Source organism: Schistocerca nitens, chromosome 9 (assembly GCF_023898315.1).
Source record: "Schistocerca nitens isolate TAMUIC-IGC-003100 chromosome 9, iqSchNite1.1, whole genome shotgun sequence".
NCBI lineage: Eukaryota > Metazoa > Arthropoda > Insecta > Orthoptera > Acrididae > Schistocerca > Schistocerca nitens.
Window position 1 is genome coordinate 493,731,680 of NC_064622.1, and position 16,933 is coordinate 493,748,612.

At 41.0% G+C, this 16,933-nt stretch overlaps 2 protein-coding genes across 2 annotated transcripts in view; one reads left to right on the top strand and one right to left on the bottom strand.

Moving 5' to 3' along the window:
- The window catches only part of LOC126203935 (microspherule protein 1), a 354,642-nt gene that overhangs the window by 161,107 nt on the left and 176,602 nt on the right, over positions 1-16,933 (top strand). The gene's annotated exons all lie outside the window — the stretch shown is intronic.
- The window catches only part of LOC126203936 (ribosomal RNA small subunit methyltransferase NEP1), a 52,881-nt gene continuing 52,124 nt past the window's right edge, over positions 16,177-16,933 (bottom strand). The window contains exon 5 of the mRNA XM_049938334.1: positions 16,177-16,391. Coding sequence (XP_049794291.1) covers positions 16,278-16,391 — 114 coding nt within the window. The 3' untranslated portion in view covers positions 16,177-16,277. The remainder of the gene's footprint in view (positions 16,392-16,933) is intronic.

Below are 16,933 nucleotides of genomic sequence, written 5' to 3' on the forward strand. Positions count from 1 at the left end.
TGAAATCAGTTTCTGCCTGCATGGAAGTGATGGTTGTTTGCACATACAATGTAGAAGTGGTGAGTGTTATTTAGAAGAGTGCAAGCATCCAAGGCGACGCAGTAATTTCCCCATCAATAAACACTTCCGGGCTAAGTTGCCGTGGTCGATCTTTAAAACTTCTTCTCCCTGACATTTCATTCTCAACTACGGAGAACATCTTCGGATGTGAGTCAACGACTGGCTGCTAGGTGCTGGGGCCGCCGCTTATATGGATATCGTAGAGGGCGCCACCGCACGTCACGTGGCGTCGATGTGCAGCTATCTCTGGCTATCGTCTGTTCTCTCGATTGCAGGCAATCGATTGTCACGTGATTGATGCAACGTCGACCGCCATAGCTTATCCAATTTTAATCCTTCTTCTTTACAATTAAAATTGTATTGATGTTTGTGGATTTCAATTGCCTCTCTATACATACGTGTATAATAATGCGACGTCCTCGCTAGCACGCTTGTTTCACCAAATTTTATTTCGTGATCTCCATCCTTAAAAACATGTTCCGCTACTGCCGATTTGTCGATATGTCCCAAGCGACAGTTTCTTTTGTGCTCCGTCAACCGTGTATTGATGCTTCTTTTTGTAGTTCCTATGTAAACCCTGCCACAACTGCACGGAATTTTATATACCCCTGGGGTGGCTAGGGGGTGACGAGCATCTTTTGTTGATCTTAGGCATTCACTAATTTTCTTAGTAGGTCTGAAAATGGTCTCTACGTGAAACTTGGCTAGTACTTTCCCAAGAGAACAGACGATAGCCAGAGATAGCTGCACATCGACGCCACGTGACGTGCGGTGGCGCCCTCTACGATATCCATATAAGCGGCGGCCCCAGCACCTAGCAGCCAGTCGTTGACTCACCTCCGAAGATGTTCTCCGTAGTTGAGAACGAAACGTCAGGGAGAAGAAGTTTTAAAGATCGACCACGGCAACTTAGCCCGGAAGTGTTTATTGATGAAGACGCCGGCCGTGAAAGCCTACATGGAATGATTCGACGCCTCTACGGGGAGGAAATGTCAACTAGGGTACGACGACTGGAGAACCTACGCAAGAAGAAAGGTCAACAACTTTGCTCACTCACGCTTCTGCTACGCTGTCGTGATACCGGTATAGTTCCCAAGTTTTTAAAAGTTAGAAGAATGTTTCATTCGGCACAAGCTAACCGTATTTACTCTCGTATGGAACTGGCATTACTACGTGAGCGGATACATCAGACACGACGAGGACTGGCGGTATGTGATGGTGAACTGCTAAATCTTCATTTACTTATTAGCAATACTATGCAGTTTTGTCATTGGAACAAAGTGGACAGTTTAACATTTAGATCTATGGAGATTAGTGCAGAAGTGTCTTCCAATAGGCAGAAGGAGAAGTTTGATCGTCTACAAGAGGGTCGACAGGAAACACCGATTCCAAACAATTCCCAAACGGTTATTAATTTATCAGAAAAAGAATTGTCTAAGGAAGAACTTTCTGTTCTGTGTAAAGGAGGGAATTTTGCAATAACTCCATCCAAGATTCCTATGGAGGACATTATTGCTAATATAGAGGCAGGAATTCGTCAGTTACCATCATATTCTGCTGACGAAATTAGAATGGAAACCTCCAGGATATTACGCAAAGCTAAGCCACCCAGTAGCAATCTGTCTCAAGGGGAAAGGAAGGCATTGTGAGAGATCAATGCAGACAAGAATGTTGTTATAGTTGCCGCTGACAAGGGAAATGTTACTGTTTTAATGAATAATGAGGATTATCACAAGAAGATCAGTGATCTCCTGGAACTCAGCACATACAAGAAGTTGAAAAAGGATCCCACAACGAATGTGCTGAATGCCACCAATCGTCTGATAAAACAGTCTTCCATTCCTACAGAAGTTAAAAAGTATCTTTGTAAAACGGAGGCTTATCCTCCGAGATTATATGGATTACCAAAGATACATAAGCCTGATGTTCCTTTGAGACCAATAGTCAGCGCAATTGGAGCTCCTACCCAAGAACTAGCCAGACACCTTGCCTCTTTGTTACAACCTTACATAGGCAAAACTGAAAGTCATATTAAAAACTCTATACATTTCATTGAGAAATTGAGGGAAATTACTGTCGGTCCTAATGACATCCTTGTCAGTTTTGATATAGTGTCTTTGTTCACGATGGTTCCAGTTGATGAAGCTCTCTCCCATATAGCCGATATGTTCCCTACTGATGTAGTAGCCTTGTTCCAACACTGTCTATCCTCGACCTATTTTCAGTACAATGGCGAATTTTATGAACAGATCGATGGGGTAGCCATGGGAAGCCCCCTAAGTCCCGCAACTGCGAATTTATTCATGGAATATTTTGAACATCAAGCACTGCAGTCGGCCAAAAAAAGCCCCTTGAAGTGGTATCGGTATGTGGATGATACCTTTGTAATATGGAATCATGAGGAAGAAGACTTGAACGATTTCCTGGTACACTTAAATAGCATCAACCCAAAGATTAAATTTACTATGGAGAAGGAGAAGAACGGACAACTTAACTTCTTGGATGTATCAGTTATCAAACGGGCGGATGGGACCTTAGGCCATAAGGTCTACAGGAAAGGTACACATACTGATCACTACCTCCATAAGAACTCAAACCACCACCCTAGGCAAAAGAGGGGGGTCATAAAAACATTAGTGGATAGGGCCAATAATATTTGTGAACCAGGCTACTTACAAGAAGAACTAAATCATTTACAAATGGCCTTTGCAAAAAATGGTTATACGAAAAACGAGATTAACCGAGCACTTCACCCAAATAGAAAAATGCCTAAAAATAGGAGAGAGCAACAACCATCAGCTGGAAAAGTATTTCTTCCGTTCATCCATAATATCACGGATCGCATTGGGAAAGTACTAGCCAAGTTTCACATAGAGACCATTTTCAGACCTACTAAGAAAATTAGTGAATGCCTAAGATCAACAAAAGATGCTCGTCACCCCCTAGCCACCCCAGGGGTATATAAAATTCCGTGCAGTTGTGGCAGGGTTTACATAGGAACTACAAAAAGAAGCATCAATACACGGTTGACGGAGCACAAAAGAAACTGTCGCTTGGGACATATCGACAAATCGGCAGTAGCGGAACATGTTTTTAAGGATGGAGATCACGAAATAAAATTTGGTGAAACAAGCGTGCTAGCGAGGACGTCGCATTATTATACACGTATGTATAGAGAGGCAATTGAAATCCACAAACATCAATACAATTTTAATCGTAAAGAAGAAGGATTAAAATTGGATAAGATATGGCGGTCGACGTTGCATCAATTGCCTGCAATCGAGAGAACAGACGATAGCCAGAGATAGCTGCACATCGACGCCACGTGACGTGCGGTGGCGCCCTCTACGATATCCATATAAGCAGCGGCCCCAGCACCTAGCAGCCAGTCGTTGACTCACCTCCGAAGATGTTCTCCGTAGTTGAGAACGAAACGTCAGGGAGAAGAAGTTTTAAAGATCGACCACGGCAACTTAGCCCGGAAGTGTTTATTGATGAAGACGCCGGCCGTGAAAGCCTACATGGAGTAATTTCCCCGGCAATTATGATCGCTGGACCTGTCTCCAATCGAGCATATGTGGGATATGATGGTATGAGAAGTGATCATGCAGTTGTCAACCAACAGCTCTTACATAACTAGATGAATGGGTTGAGCAGGCACGGCATAACACATCCCAGGACAGTATTCGTCATCTGTACCCTTGACTGGATGCCATAGGCAGCCTGCATTGCTGCCCATGGAGGCTACACCTGATACTAATATGGATGTTTCGGCACCTGAGAACTGCTTGTGCAACTGATCCATAAATGTAATCATTTCGTGTACTCCATATGCTCTGTTGCAACATTAAATTTTGAGTAAACTGGAAATCTCTAAAAGGACCAATCTTTTTCTTGCAATGTAGTTTAGTGCATTACATTTATGCATGTCTTAAGAGTGTCACTCTGAACTCTTATGTGCATGCTGCGTCGAACTTGAACACCACATATTAAAATATGCATTTAAATTACAATCAAGGTGAAGTTAACTTGTTCGAATTTATTTTAAAAAGGGCATGTACTTAAATCTCATTGAAAAAATTAACTGATATTTATCATGCTTACGTACTTTACCTCATCTGGAATCATTCATCCGGTCTTCATTCTTGAAGGAAAGACACATCAAATACATATTTCTTCTTTCATATCTCAGTTTTTATTTTTTTATTTTTAGAAGTACACCATCACAAATAATTATTGATTTCAATGGTTAGTTATATAGGTATTGACGTTCAGTACTATTGCAAATAAAATGTTCGCCCATTGGTTACTAAATGTCATTCTAATGTGGCTCACCATTGAGAGCCTAGTTCCCAGAGTCTCTCCTTCTCTACTAAGGTATACACATATCAAAAAAAAAGTTTTGCATCACCCTGGTTCCCAGAACTCCTGAACACAGACACTGACTTTGGATATTGTATCACAGACACAGTCTCTTTGACTGTTCAGAGATGTCACTAAACCCACCCAAAGATATAAACAACCATGCATGAGCAGTGCCTATTAGATGGAGGGGGTCCGACAGCCAATCAGTTCCACTCATCCCACCAGGAAGGAGGTACATGGCTCATGTTCTCTGTAGTTTAACCATGTCTAGATGGTCAATACCACAGTTGGATTGCATCCACATTGTTACTTTGTGCCAGGAAAGGCTCTCAACAAAGGAAGTGTCTAGGTGTCTCGGAGTGAACCAAAGCGATGTTGTTCAGCCATGGAGGATATACAGAGACAGGAACTGTCAATGATATGCCTCCTCAGGCCGCCCAAGGGCTACTACTACAGTGGTTGACCACTACTTATGAATTATGGCTCGGAGGAACCCTGACAGCAACACCACCGTGTTGAACAATGCTCTTCGTGCAACCACAGGACATCGTGGTACAACTCAAACTGTGTGTGATAGGCTGCAAAATGCACAACTTCACTCCTGACATCCATTTTTGCAATGCCGACACCATGCAGCGCAGTACAGATGGGCCCAACAACATGCCGAATGACCGCCTCACGAATGGCATCACGTTCTCTTCACCGACGAGTGTCGAATATGCCTTCAACCAGACAATCATCGGAGACGTGTTTGGAGGCAACCCTGTCATACTGAACGCCTTAAACACATTATCCAGTGAGTGCAGCAATGTGGAGGTTCCCTGATTTTTTGGGGTGACATTATATGGGGCCAACAAGCGCCGGTGATGGTCATAGAAGGAGCCGTAACGGCTGTACGATACTTGAATGTCATCCTTCGATCGATAGTGCAACCATATTGGCAGCATATTGATGAGGCATTCATCTTCATGGACGACAATTCGTACCCCCATTGTGCACATCTTGTGAATGGCTTCCTTCAGGGTAACGACATCACTCCAGACATGAACCCTATTGACATGCCTGGGATAGGTTGAAAAGGGCTGTTTATGGACGATGTGACCCCACCAACCACTCTGAGCGGTCTATGCCGAATCACCGTTGAGGAGCGGGACAATCTGGACTAACAGTGCCTTGATCAACTTGTGGATAGTATGCCGAACCTCTTGGAACCGAGGTGATGCTAAACGTTTTTTGATGTGTGTATTTTAGCACAATGATCAAGGCTCTAGGCTCATGCTAGTTGTTCAAGTGTTGCAGGAACACAATTATGCTTTCTCTCCAGCTAGTCTAGTCTGCTGCAGTGGGAAACATGCTCATCCTTGTTGCCCAAATGCTTAACCAACCTGTGGCCCTCGCTCACTTTGGCCACTGACATCTTAACAACCTCCATAAAGACCTGTATTGTAACAGTGCTTATATTACCATTGTTACGAACTATACATCCCCTTTTGATAGATTATGATAAATTTATTTATATGTAATCCCTAAAATTTACGGTCCACACCAGTGCAACCCATCTCTTCATGGAAGCTCATGACAAGCTGTAAACAATATGTCATCACTTCAACAGGAGGGAGCAGAATGTACAAGCCATAGTTAGCCTAGGGGCACAGGGCAAAATTTATTAACCACTTGAAAATTGTTCTTGACATGAGTTCACAGTGAGTATTTGGCATCCTCTTGCATGACCTATGTGACAGATTCACCTAGTATAAGGGGCGTTCAAAAAGAGAAAAGCCAGAGTCTGGAATGCGCAAACCGATGACAGGGGGGTAATATTGTGACATGTGTAACAAGGTGTGGTTCCGACCATAGTGTGGAAGTTCACATCCGTCACTAGAGGGCACACGTGCACGTCACGTGACTATACAGAGCTAGCAACAGCATGCACCAATCATCCATCACTGCCAGTCACGTTGCAAACAGTAACATGGAGGCGTCAAGAGCAAAGAGGTATTGTTTGTTTTCTAACAGCGGAAGGAGTAGGAGGAATGGACATTCATCGACGAATGTCACAAGTGTACGGTGAACACTTTATGTCCCTTGCAATAGTCAAGGTGTGGCACAAGCACTTCAGGGAAGGACGGATATGATTAGCCGATGATGCACGGTCTGGAGCACCCCACTGCATTACCAATGACATCATCCAGCTGGTGGATGTACTCATTATGCAGGACTGCTGAGTGAAAGTGAAAGCTGTAGCCACCGCGGTCGGATTGAGTGTCGGAAGTGTTCACAATATCATGAAGGAACGACTGCACATGCACAAAGTATGTGTCCAATGGGTGCTCCCACAGTCTTCAACCACACCAGGAAACATGTCTAATGGCCCACTGTCTTGCTCATCTGCAGCACTATGCTCAGGGAGGGAATGCATTCCTGGCACCAGTGGTGGCTGGAGATGAGTCATGGTGTCATCACTTCAAACCACAACCAAAATGACAAAGTCTTCAGTGAAAGCATCCAGGGTCACCACCACCACCAAAAAAAGCCAAGACCATCCACACGAGTGCAGAAAAAGTTATGCTGACGTTCTTCTTTGACCAAGATGGCCCCCTTCTGATTCACTTCCTGCAGCATGGGACAACAGTGAATGCCCAGCGTTACACGCAAACCTTGGCCACCCTTCGCCAAGTGATCAAATCAAAACAACCAGGCAATCTCACCTGTGAGGTCATTCTGCTCCACAACAATGCAAAGCCTCATACGGCCAACACAGTGGCACTCCAGCAGAAATTCAAATGGGAGGTTCTTGGCCACCCTCCATACAGTATGGACATATCTCCCTGTGATTACGTCATGTTTGCTCCCCTTAAAAAGGCTCTGAGGGGCAAACGATTCACCTCAGACGACAACATCCAGCTGTACGTGCAGAACTGGTTAACATCACAGCCCCGGGCATTTTATGAGCCAGCCATTCACCACCTTGTATCACAGTGGGACAAGTGTCTCAACAGCCAGGGTCAATACTTCTAATGTACGGGTACTGGTTTCTGTAATTATGCCTCCAGCTCAATTGTTTTTGAACACCACTTACAATTCAGACCAAAAGTGGTTCATTCTAGTAAGGATGCTGACGGACCAAGCTTTCCTCCACGGAATCTGTGGCAGCCAAGAGGGCAACTGGGGGTGGCGTCACGTGCTGGAGAGGGGATCTGAGCCGAGCATGAGTTGAGGAGGCGATTCTCTCTCTCTACTCTCAAACCAGCATTTCTCCCTACTGTTCCACAGATAATCAGTCACAGTGGCCCCTCAAGTGACTTTTGTTTAAAACACTGTTCCTAAGTCATGTTCACTGTACCCTGTATCAAAGAAAATATTTTGTTTTTAACTGCTAAACCTTGGCTTTCATTTGCACCTGCATGGGACACCCACATCCTTGTGTATCCTGACTGTTTCTCATCACTCAGCACATTGTACACCTATACACTCCATTGCACGCCCAACCTTCACAGCTTCAGCTGCAGGTTCCATGTCCTGTTTGCTGATGTATAAAATTTGCAACTCCAAGATGACCTCTGTCCACCCTGTGGTGTTTCCCTTGTGTGTGTTTATGGAAATTTAACTGTAACACCACGAGTACAGAAAACTGTGTGGCAGATTTGTCAGTTTGATGTGGTCTAAATTATCTTTTACTGCTCTTGTTAAAATATGATCACCTTTTTATTTTGTTCTCGTGGTCCAGTTATGCTGCACTACAGCCGTACGTGAACTTACTCCTCTCGACTTCGTCTCTAGGCAGGGTTATGCTGTAAGACTATTTTCAGTTACTGAATTATGAACATGTCTTCAATGATAATCTGCTGTGTTGTTTCAATTATTTACATCAGTTGTGAAGACAGATCTAATTATCAATCACTCATAACTTAAAGTACATGATTCAATATGCCTGACCACACTGAACTCAACTTAAGATTACAATTTACAGACTTCATTTGTCTTGAGCATTTGCACTGCAGTCTGTCTGTTTTCTCTGCGGCATTCATGACACCTTCAAGAGGCATCACCAAGGCATAAATTCCCACATCCAGCAAGTGCTACTGTGCTCACCATGCCACGCTTTTGCTCCTGCTGTATTAGGTCAAAAAAATGTTCAAATGTGTGTGAAATCTTATGGGACTTACCGTAAATGCTACGGTCGTCAGTCCCTAAATTATCCTAAGGACAAACACACACACCCATGCCCAAGGGAGGATTCGAACCTCCACCGGGACCAGCCGCACAGTCCATGACTGCAGCGCCTTAGACCACTCGGCTAATCCCGCGCGGCTGTATTAGGTCACTGCATAGGCACCATCTGCACAGATCAGGGAACGCACAGTGAACGTTTCTCACTGCATAAAACATTTATTAAAGACATGGCCATCTTTCACCAACATGATCATGTTCAGTGGAACATAGGTCATTCTCACAAGTAATACATGTTACATTATAGATTCTCCTACTCAGACAAAAGATGTCTTGTAAAACTCCTTTAATCCACTCTTTACAATTACACTAACATATCTGGTACCCTATTACAATTTGTTAGTCATTTCATTTATCCGTAATAAATATATGGAATGTACCCATAGAATGAAAAGTCAAACAAGGGAAAATCCAGGATGGAATGTAACAATATTATGAAAAGGAAAGTAAAAAGACGTGGTGGAATGAGGGCTGTGTAGTGCTGGAATGGGAACAAGGAAGAGGCTGGATGGGTGAGGAAAAGGATAATTGCTACTCACCATATAGCTAAGTTGTAGAAAGGTATGATAAAAAGAGACTCCTGGCTCCAGCTGTCAGAGAATGTGGTCACGTGTATGTGAATTGCATTTGCGTATGTGTGTATGTTGTCTACTTCTGACAAAGGCCTTGTTGGTCAAAAGCTAACTTTCCAACAGTCACTTTCTGCAACTCAACATCTCCGCTATATGGTAAGTAGCAACTATCCTTTTATAATATTGTCAATTCTATCTTGGATTTTCCATTGTTTAAATTTAAGGATGTTTCCTTTAAATGTTCATGAAGGATTACTTATTTAGTCTCGAACAGTTAGCATGGAATTAACCATACCATGATATCTGTGCTTGGTCATTACACATCCCTTAGAGGAGGATGGGATATGTTTTCTTGGTTGAATTTGAAATACATTGTTAGGTAACAGTGGTGGTTCAACACTAGAGATATACTTAATTTCATCCTTGACAATCCAAAGCTTAGGTTTGAAAACATCAACATACACAGAATGCATATTACCAAACACTGGTTCCTGGGTAAATTTGTTTGTTTCTAGCGAGTTTGGATGCCCCCTACGACAACGTGACTGACATTCAACACATCTCCTCCAGTCTTAATAACTGAGTTCAGCCCTTTTTATGGGCAAATACTGTACAACATTTGTTCCTCGCAGACGAAAGTGTCCCCTATTCATTCTATACTAAAAACAGTTTAGGTTACTCCTCCGTGGATTCACCCAACCAGAGGACTAGGCCTCTCTGTTTTGTTTCCGTATCTCCAGACTTCTTGACACAAAATGTGGTACAGGCCATTTCTTTCTTGAATTAAACTGACTTCGGGGGTAGGACAGCCTCTCTATATGACTGCCTACCCATTTCTGCTCCCTCAACTCATCTAATGCAAGGTACACTTCACCACATAAAATCTATGTGCACAGTGCCTCAATTTCATTTCCCACGATCTGACAGGAAGGGGTACCTTCACTTCCTTGCCCCAGTTTTAAAGCATACCAAACCATATTCTCTATACAAAATTACTTTTGCCTACATGTTTGTTGACATGCGAAAATACATTTGCATTAAATGCGAACATTTTTAGGTTAGGCTTTAACGTGACTGTTACTGACATTAAATGAAACAACATGTTTACTGTTACCAGTCACCGTTTTATTTATTTCCACGACGCGTTTCGAAGGTTTAAACCTCCATCATCGGGTGGATTTACATTAGTTAGTATTACATTTGTGTGTGTGTTGTGTTACGATTTTTGGAGGAACTTGTGGCACTGCCTAGTGGAGAAACAGGACACTATTTTGGAATATGGTTTAGGATTACTTTTGACAAAAAATTAAACTGGTATCTAATGGTAAACATTAAATAAGTAAACTAGAGTACCTCCAGTGGTCACAGGTTCCTTTTGCTGTCGTAACACATCACATGTATACTGCCACATTTGTAAACAAATATGGCGTCTGGAATCAGCTGGGTGCAAGGTTCGTATAGCAGAAGAGAAGACATAATTGCAAAGTGCAAAGAATATACATTGTAATAACATTATTACAGAATAATTGTTTAAAGCATTCGGAGGTGTTTGTTTTGAGGTGTCAAATGTGTGTGTGTGTACTTCAGGTGGTATATAAATCCAATTTTGACAAGTTAAAACAGCTAAACATTAGGTGAAATGTTAAAATGGCTTAAACTTCATACTTGTTAATAACAATTAGGTGAAATGTTACAGACTTGAATTACAATCATCATATTGGCTACAGCAGTAAAATCATACATAGATGACACTCTCTGATTGGGATTAATAAACAGATGTGAGGGGCTGGAGGCAGAAGGAGAGGAAGAGAGAGAGAAAGTGTGTGTGTGTGTGTGTGTGTGTGTGTGTGTGTGCAAGGAGTCTTAAGCTTACATGTTGCATATATTAGCTGCCTAAAGGTTTGGGCAATACATTGGTTAATGTTATAAAATATGCATATAATAGAGGGAAACATTCCACGTGGGAAAAATATATCTAAAAACAAAGATGATGTGACTTACCGAACGAAAGCGCTGGCAGGTCGATAGACACACAAACACAATATGTCTGCTTGTCTCTGTATATGTGTGGATGGATATATATGTGTGTGTGTGTGTGTGTGTGTGTGTGTGTGTGTGTGTGTGTGTGCGCGCGCGCGAGTGTATACCTGTCCTTTTTCCCCCCTAAGGTAAGTCTTTCCGCTCCCGGGATTGGAATGACTCCTTACCCTCTCCCTTAAAACCCACATCCTTTCGTCTTTCCCTCTCCTTCCCCTCTTTCCTGATGAGGCAACAGTTTGTTGCGAAAGCTTGAATTTTGTGTGTATGTTTGTGTTTGTTTGTGTGTCTATCGACCTGCCAGCGCTTTCGTTCGGTAAGTCACATCATCTTTGTTTTTAGTTATAAAATATGCAGATAGATGTACATTTGTGCCAGTAGTTGATGTACATACAGTTTTAAGCTGACAAGGGGTACAAGCTGTTGGTGTGATGAATTATCTGTGAATGAGGTCAATCTCCTGTACTCTTGGCGGCTGTCAATATTTGTGGTAAATACTAGGGGTGCGTGTGTGTGTGTGTGTGTGTATGTGTGTGTGTGCGCGCGCGCGCGCGCTCATTTTTAAGAGTGTAGGCAGTTGCTGAAAACAGAGATGATACTATTGTAAATAGTGTGTGTGTGTGTGTGTGTGTGTGTGTGTGTGTGTGTGCATTTTTAAGAGTGTAGGCAGTTGCTGAAAACAGAGATGATACTATTGTAAATATTGTCATTTAAGATGGATTCTGGTTGTTTCATTTGGTGTTTGTATATTTGGAGTGTATCAAGGATGTCTAGTTTTCTGCCTTTTGGTTGGATGTCTAGGATGCTAATACTTGTGTTGTTAACATGGTGTTTTTTTTTTTTCATGCAGGTGGGTAGCTATTGCTGATGTGTGGTATTTTTTTATTTTTAGTACTGCCATGTGTTCCTTGAACCTAATCTCAAATGATCTGCCTGTCTGGCCTATGTAGAAGCAGTCACAGTCCAAACATTCAATTTTGTACACACCTGTGTGATGAAGTGGGTTTCGTGTGCCCATGTTGTGGGGTAACTTCTGTCCAATCTTGTTGTCTGTTGTAAAGGATATGCTTATGCCTTTTCGTTTGAAGACATTGGCAATCTGGTATGAAATGTTACCTAGAAAGGGGATTGTATGGAAGATGTTATTTTCTTTTTGTTTTTTGTGTTGTGATTGCTTTGCCATTACTGAGTGTTTTAGGGTGTCTACTATGGAGCTGTTATAACCATTTTCAATAGCTGTTTGTTTTATTATTTCAATTTCTTGATCACATTTATCTTCAGAGATTGGTAGTTGGATAGCTCTATTAATCATGTACCGGAATGCTGCCATTTTGCGTGCTGCGGGGTGGCAAGAGGAGTTGCGGATTGTGGTATGTGTTGTGGTAGGCTTCTGATAAATTTCTAACTGGTCTGTTTTTCTTTATTCTAATTGTAAGGTCTAGGAAATTTATACTGTCATCTTTTTGGTGTTCAACTGTGAATTTTATGTTTTCATGGGAGTTGTTGAAAAACTGATTCAACTCACTGATGTCATCTTTAGTGCCTTTCATTAAAATGATGTTATCATCTACATATCTGTAGTAGTAGGTGATATTTTTGAGGAGGTGGTGATTGGAATTCAGGATTTTGTCTTCTAGGGTACTTATAAATATTTCTGCTACCAACCTGGAAAGATTTGAGCCCATTGCCAGACCATCTGTTTGTTTGTAGATTTTATTGTTAAATTTAAAATAGTTGTGTGAAAGTGTGAATTCAACCAGGTCCATTAGTTCATTAATGTGAGTTGAAGGGATTTTTTTGTGTTTATGTAGGTTGGCATTGATTATCTGTAGTGTGGGATTTATTGGCACAGAGGAATAAAGGTTTTGTATGTCAAATGAGGCAAGTGTGGCTCCATCAGGTACTTGTATGTTTTTGACATATTGTGTGAATTCTGTTGTGTTTTTAAGTGTTCTCTCATTATTGAATGTGTATGCTTCTTTGAGAATTCTGAAGAGCATTTTATTGAGCTTGAATGTTGGGCTGTTCCTACAGTTCACTATAGGCCTCATGGGGGTCCCATTTTTGTGGATCTTTGGTTGTGATCTAAGGCAAGGTGCTTGTGGGGTCATTGTTACAATGTTTCTTGCTTCTTGGATGGTGAGTAGAAAGTTAATGTTGTTTGAAATGTGTTTAATCTCCTTTTGTATTCTGGCTGTTGGATCTTTATGTATTTCAGTTATGTTGCTGGTTTGAAAGAAGTCTAAAAGTTTTTTCTATGTATGTTGTTCTGTCCATTACAACAGTTGTGTTGCCCTTGTCAGCTTTTACGATTATTGCATTATTCATGTTTAATTTAGTCTTAATGGTATTTGTAAGGGTTTCTTCTGTTTTCTTGTATGCTGGGAATGGTTTTGTAATTTCCTTTTCAACGATTTTGTTAATTTTTGTGGCAGGCTGATATTCTGTCAGTTTGCTTCTTAAAGGCGACGGTCGAGATCTGTGTGGCACAAGTGATGAGCTTTTCTTGGTTCTTTTGGTCCAGCGGAGCTTGAACATTGTGTTTTAAGCCTTTGCAGAGTAGTGCCTCTTCTTCTGCAGTGAATATTATGTTCGTGTTGTTGAGGAAAGGTGTGTAGAATGTGTGTTTCTTTTGGCTATTTTGGTTCAGTTTGGGAGGTAATTGTTGCTTTATAAGATTGGCTAGTTTTTTCTTCTGTGTAGCTTTCGTTTTCTGTACGATGAACTCGGTGTACTCTTTGACTCTTTTGATTATGGAATCATATTCTAATCTATGAAGCAACTTTCCCAACTGTAATTCTGCATTATAAAGTTGTGTGTTGAACATTTGTTTTTTAATATGAAGTTCTTTCAGTTCATTTTTCACCCCGAGTTTTCGTGCGATTTCCAGTGTTTTCTTCGCAGTTGTCGTGTTTGTTTTGATGTCAATCTTGACATAATTTGGGATGATGTTATTCTTGAGACAATTCCTATTGAAGTGTATGTGTTGTATCATCATTGCGACCTTTTCTGCACTGTTTTTGTATTCGAAAATAGCCTTGATTGCCTGACTGGGCAGATTAACTTTAAATGCGAACATTTTTAGGTTAGGCTTTACCGTGAATGTTACTGACATTAAATGAAACAACAAGTCACTGTTTTATTTATTTCCATGAAGCGTTTCGAAGGTTTAAACCTCCATCATCGGGTGGATTTACATTAGTTAGTATTACATTTGTGTGTGTGTTGTGTTACGATTTTTGGAGGAACTTGTGGCACTGCCTAGTGGAGAAACAAGACACAATTTCGGAATATGGTTTAGGATTACTTTTGACAAAAAATTAAAATGACATCTTCTGACTCTGATGGAACATTATGTTACATAAATATAACCTAATTTTAGTGTCAGTTACTCCTGTTCCTTGTGTAGCACCTGATGAAACAATCTCATTTTATTGATCATGCATCTGCACTATCAATCAATTTCTCACTAGTTGGCAGTGTTATTTGCTGCTAATTATGCTCATGTTAGCATGTCATACTTCACACTGCTGTGCTGCATGCATAGGCTTTCTCTCCTAATCTTCCCCAACATTGTGTCATGTGCCTAATATGCATTATACTGATATCATACACAATATGTGTATGGCCCAAAAAAATTACATTCACTTGTCCACGTCATATTATCACGTGGGTGTTGCTTTCCTTGCTACTCTGTGACAACTGGTTGTGATAGAAACACAAGTGCCCAAACAGTTTTCCACTCAAGACAACATGATGAGCACTCACTGTAGAACCTACATAAATGGGAGAGTCACCGCCTTTCCACAACTTTTAACTCACCATAGAAAGAAGTGTCATTTTCTGATCCTATTCTAGATGTACAGTGGTGTGGCAAACTCTCTTTTAAACCTCATTACAATTTGTATTCAATGTTTCATACTAGTAACTCCATATACATATAAATGACTCTTTTTAGCCTCAATTTGGAGTGATCTGCCTCCTTTGTCTGACCTCCATCAACAAATTCTTCTTTCTTCCCTAAAGAAGAAATTTAGTGCTTCAAAGATCTGAAGCACTATTACCTTTTTTGTGTATTTCTGTCAACAATGTTCAAACTGTGCCATGTTAAGGTAAGTACTTATCAACCTGCCTCTTTCTGCATAAATGTAGCAATTTTATGAACTCAGTTTCTTTTATATACCATTTTTATATAATTTTTTATACAATTAACTATAAGGAGTGATCACAATGTTTCTTTCTGAGGGCATTTCTGCAGTGTATATGCAACATAGTGAAATTCCGATGTGGGTATATAATCACTGACGTGTAGGCAAGGGATTATTGTGGCATTCGTGTCTTTCCAACTTGAAAATGCAGAAATGTGAACTATGGCAATGTTATTACCAAATGCGTGTCGAAATAGGGCAGAGGTGCTTTTATTTTTTTCTCAACTACCACTGGACAAACACAGGTAGACATTCATTGGAGGATTAAGAATGTGTTTTGGAATGAAAACTGTGTCAAAGGCTGTGCTGTTGCACGCAAAATCACGTCCCAATATCACAAAAGTCATAACGCAGATGTTATACAATCTCAAGAGGGAGACAATCGAGCACCCGCCCTACAGTCCTGATCTCTCGCCATGCAATTATTACACTTTTGGTCCTAAAGAAAGGCTTCGAAGGGTCAATGATTCCACTCAGATGTGCAGCAGGCAGTTGCGGACGTCTTCACACAACAGGACACGGTGTTTCACCAAACAGGTATCTTCAAACTGTTGCGTCAGTAGGATGATTACCTCAATGCTCGCAGCAACTTTACCTGATCAACATACCAATTTTGGGTTGTATGGCCTTCAACCAGAAACTTTGTGGTTGGCCCTTATACTAGATACTGCTTTAAATAGAGCAATCTACATTAAAAAAGAATCTAATATTTAAAATACTTTTATTTACACTAAGGCAATTAAATAAGGTGCACATTACACGCAATGCACAGATACAGCTTCTCACAGCACGTGCCCAGACAATATTAAGTAACACCCCAGACTTCTTCAAATGCTGAGCATACCTTTGTGCAAGTAAGAGCTGCAGATAATGGATAGTTACTAAATGATACTGTATCCTCAGTGTAGTCCACATTCACCTGTAAGTAAAAAAATGATCCCCTTATTACAACATGTAAATACAAGACAATAGTGTCCAATAACTCTGTAGCAATACATTAACGATTATAAATTTTAAATATAAACTAAATACAATATTTTTATTAAACATACTCATGTGATGGAGTTTCCAATACATTGACTTGAAATCAGAATGGAATTCAAAGTACATGTAAGACAAAGTTGGTGCAATAATGAAAATATTATTTTGTTCCATTAGCCAGTGGGACATCCCCTGGTGGAACCTACTAGAACATGCGAGGTGTGCACAGTAGTAAGCTGAGATGGTGACATCACAGCCTACCCTGTCACTGTTCAGTAGCCCACCAATAATGTGTCATTTTTCTGTAGCGCGCCAGTACAGTAATCTATTGTGTCGTCATTCTGTTTGTGAGTAAACACGAGGCTGTTTATGCGAGACAGTTCTTACAGTGATTGCCAATTAAGTGCAGAATTCTGCTACAGCTATCAGTATACTGAGAGGTTCTAAGAGTATGTTTTGAATTGTTTTCAAAGAAAAATA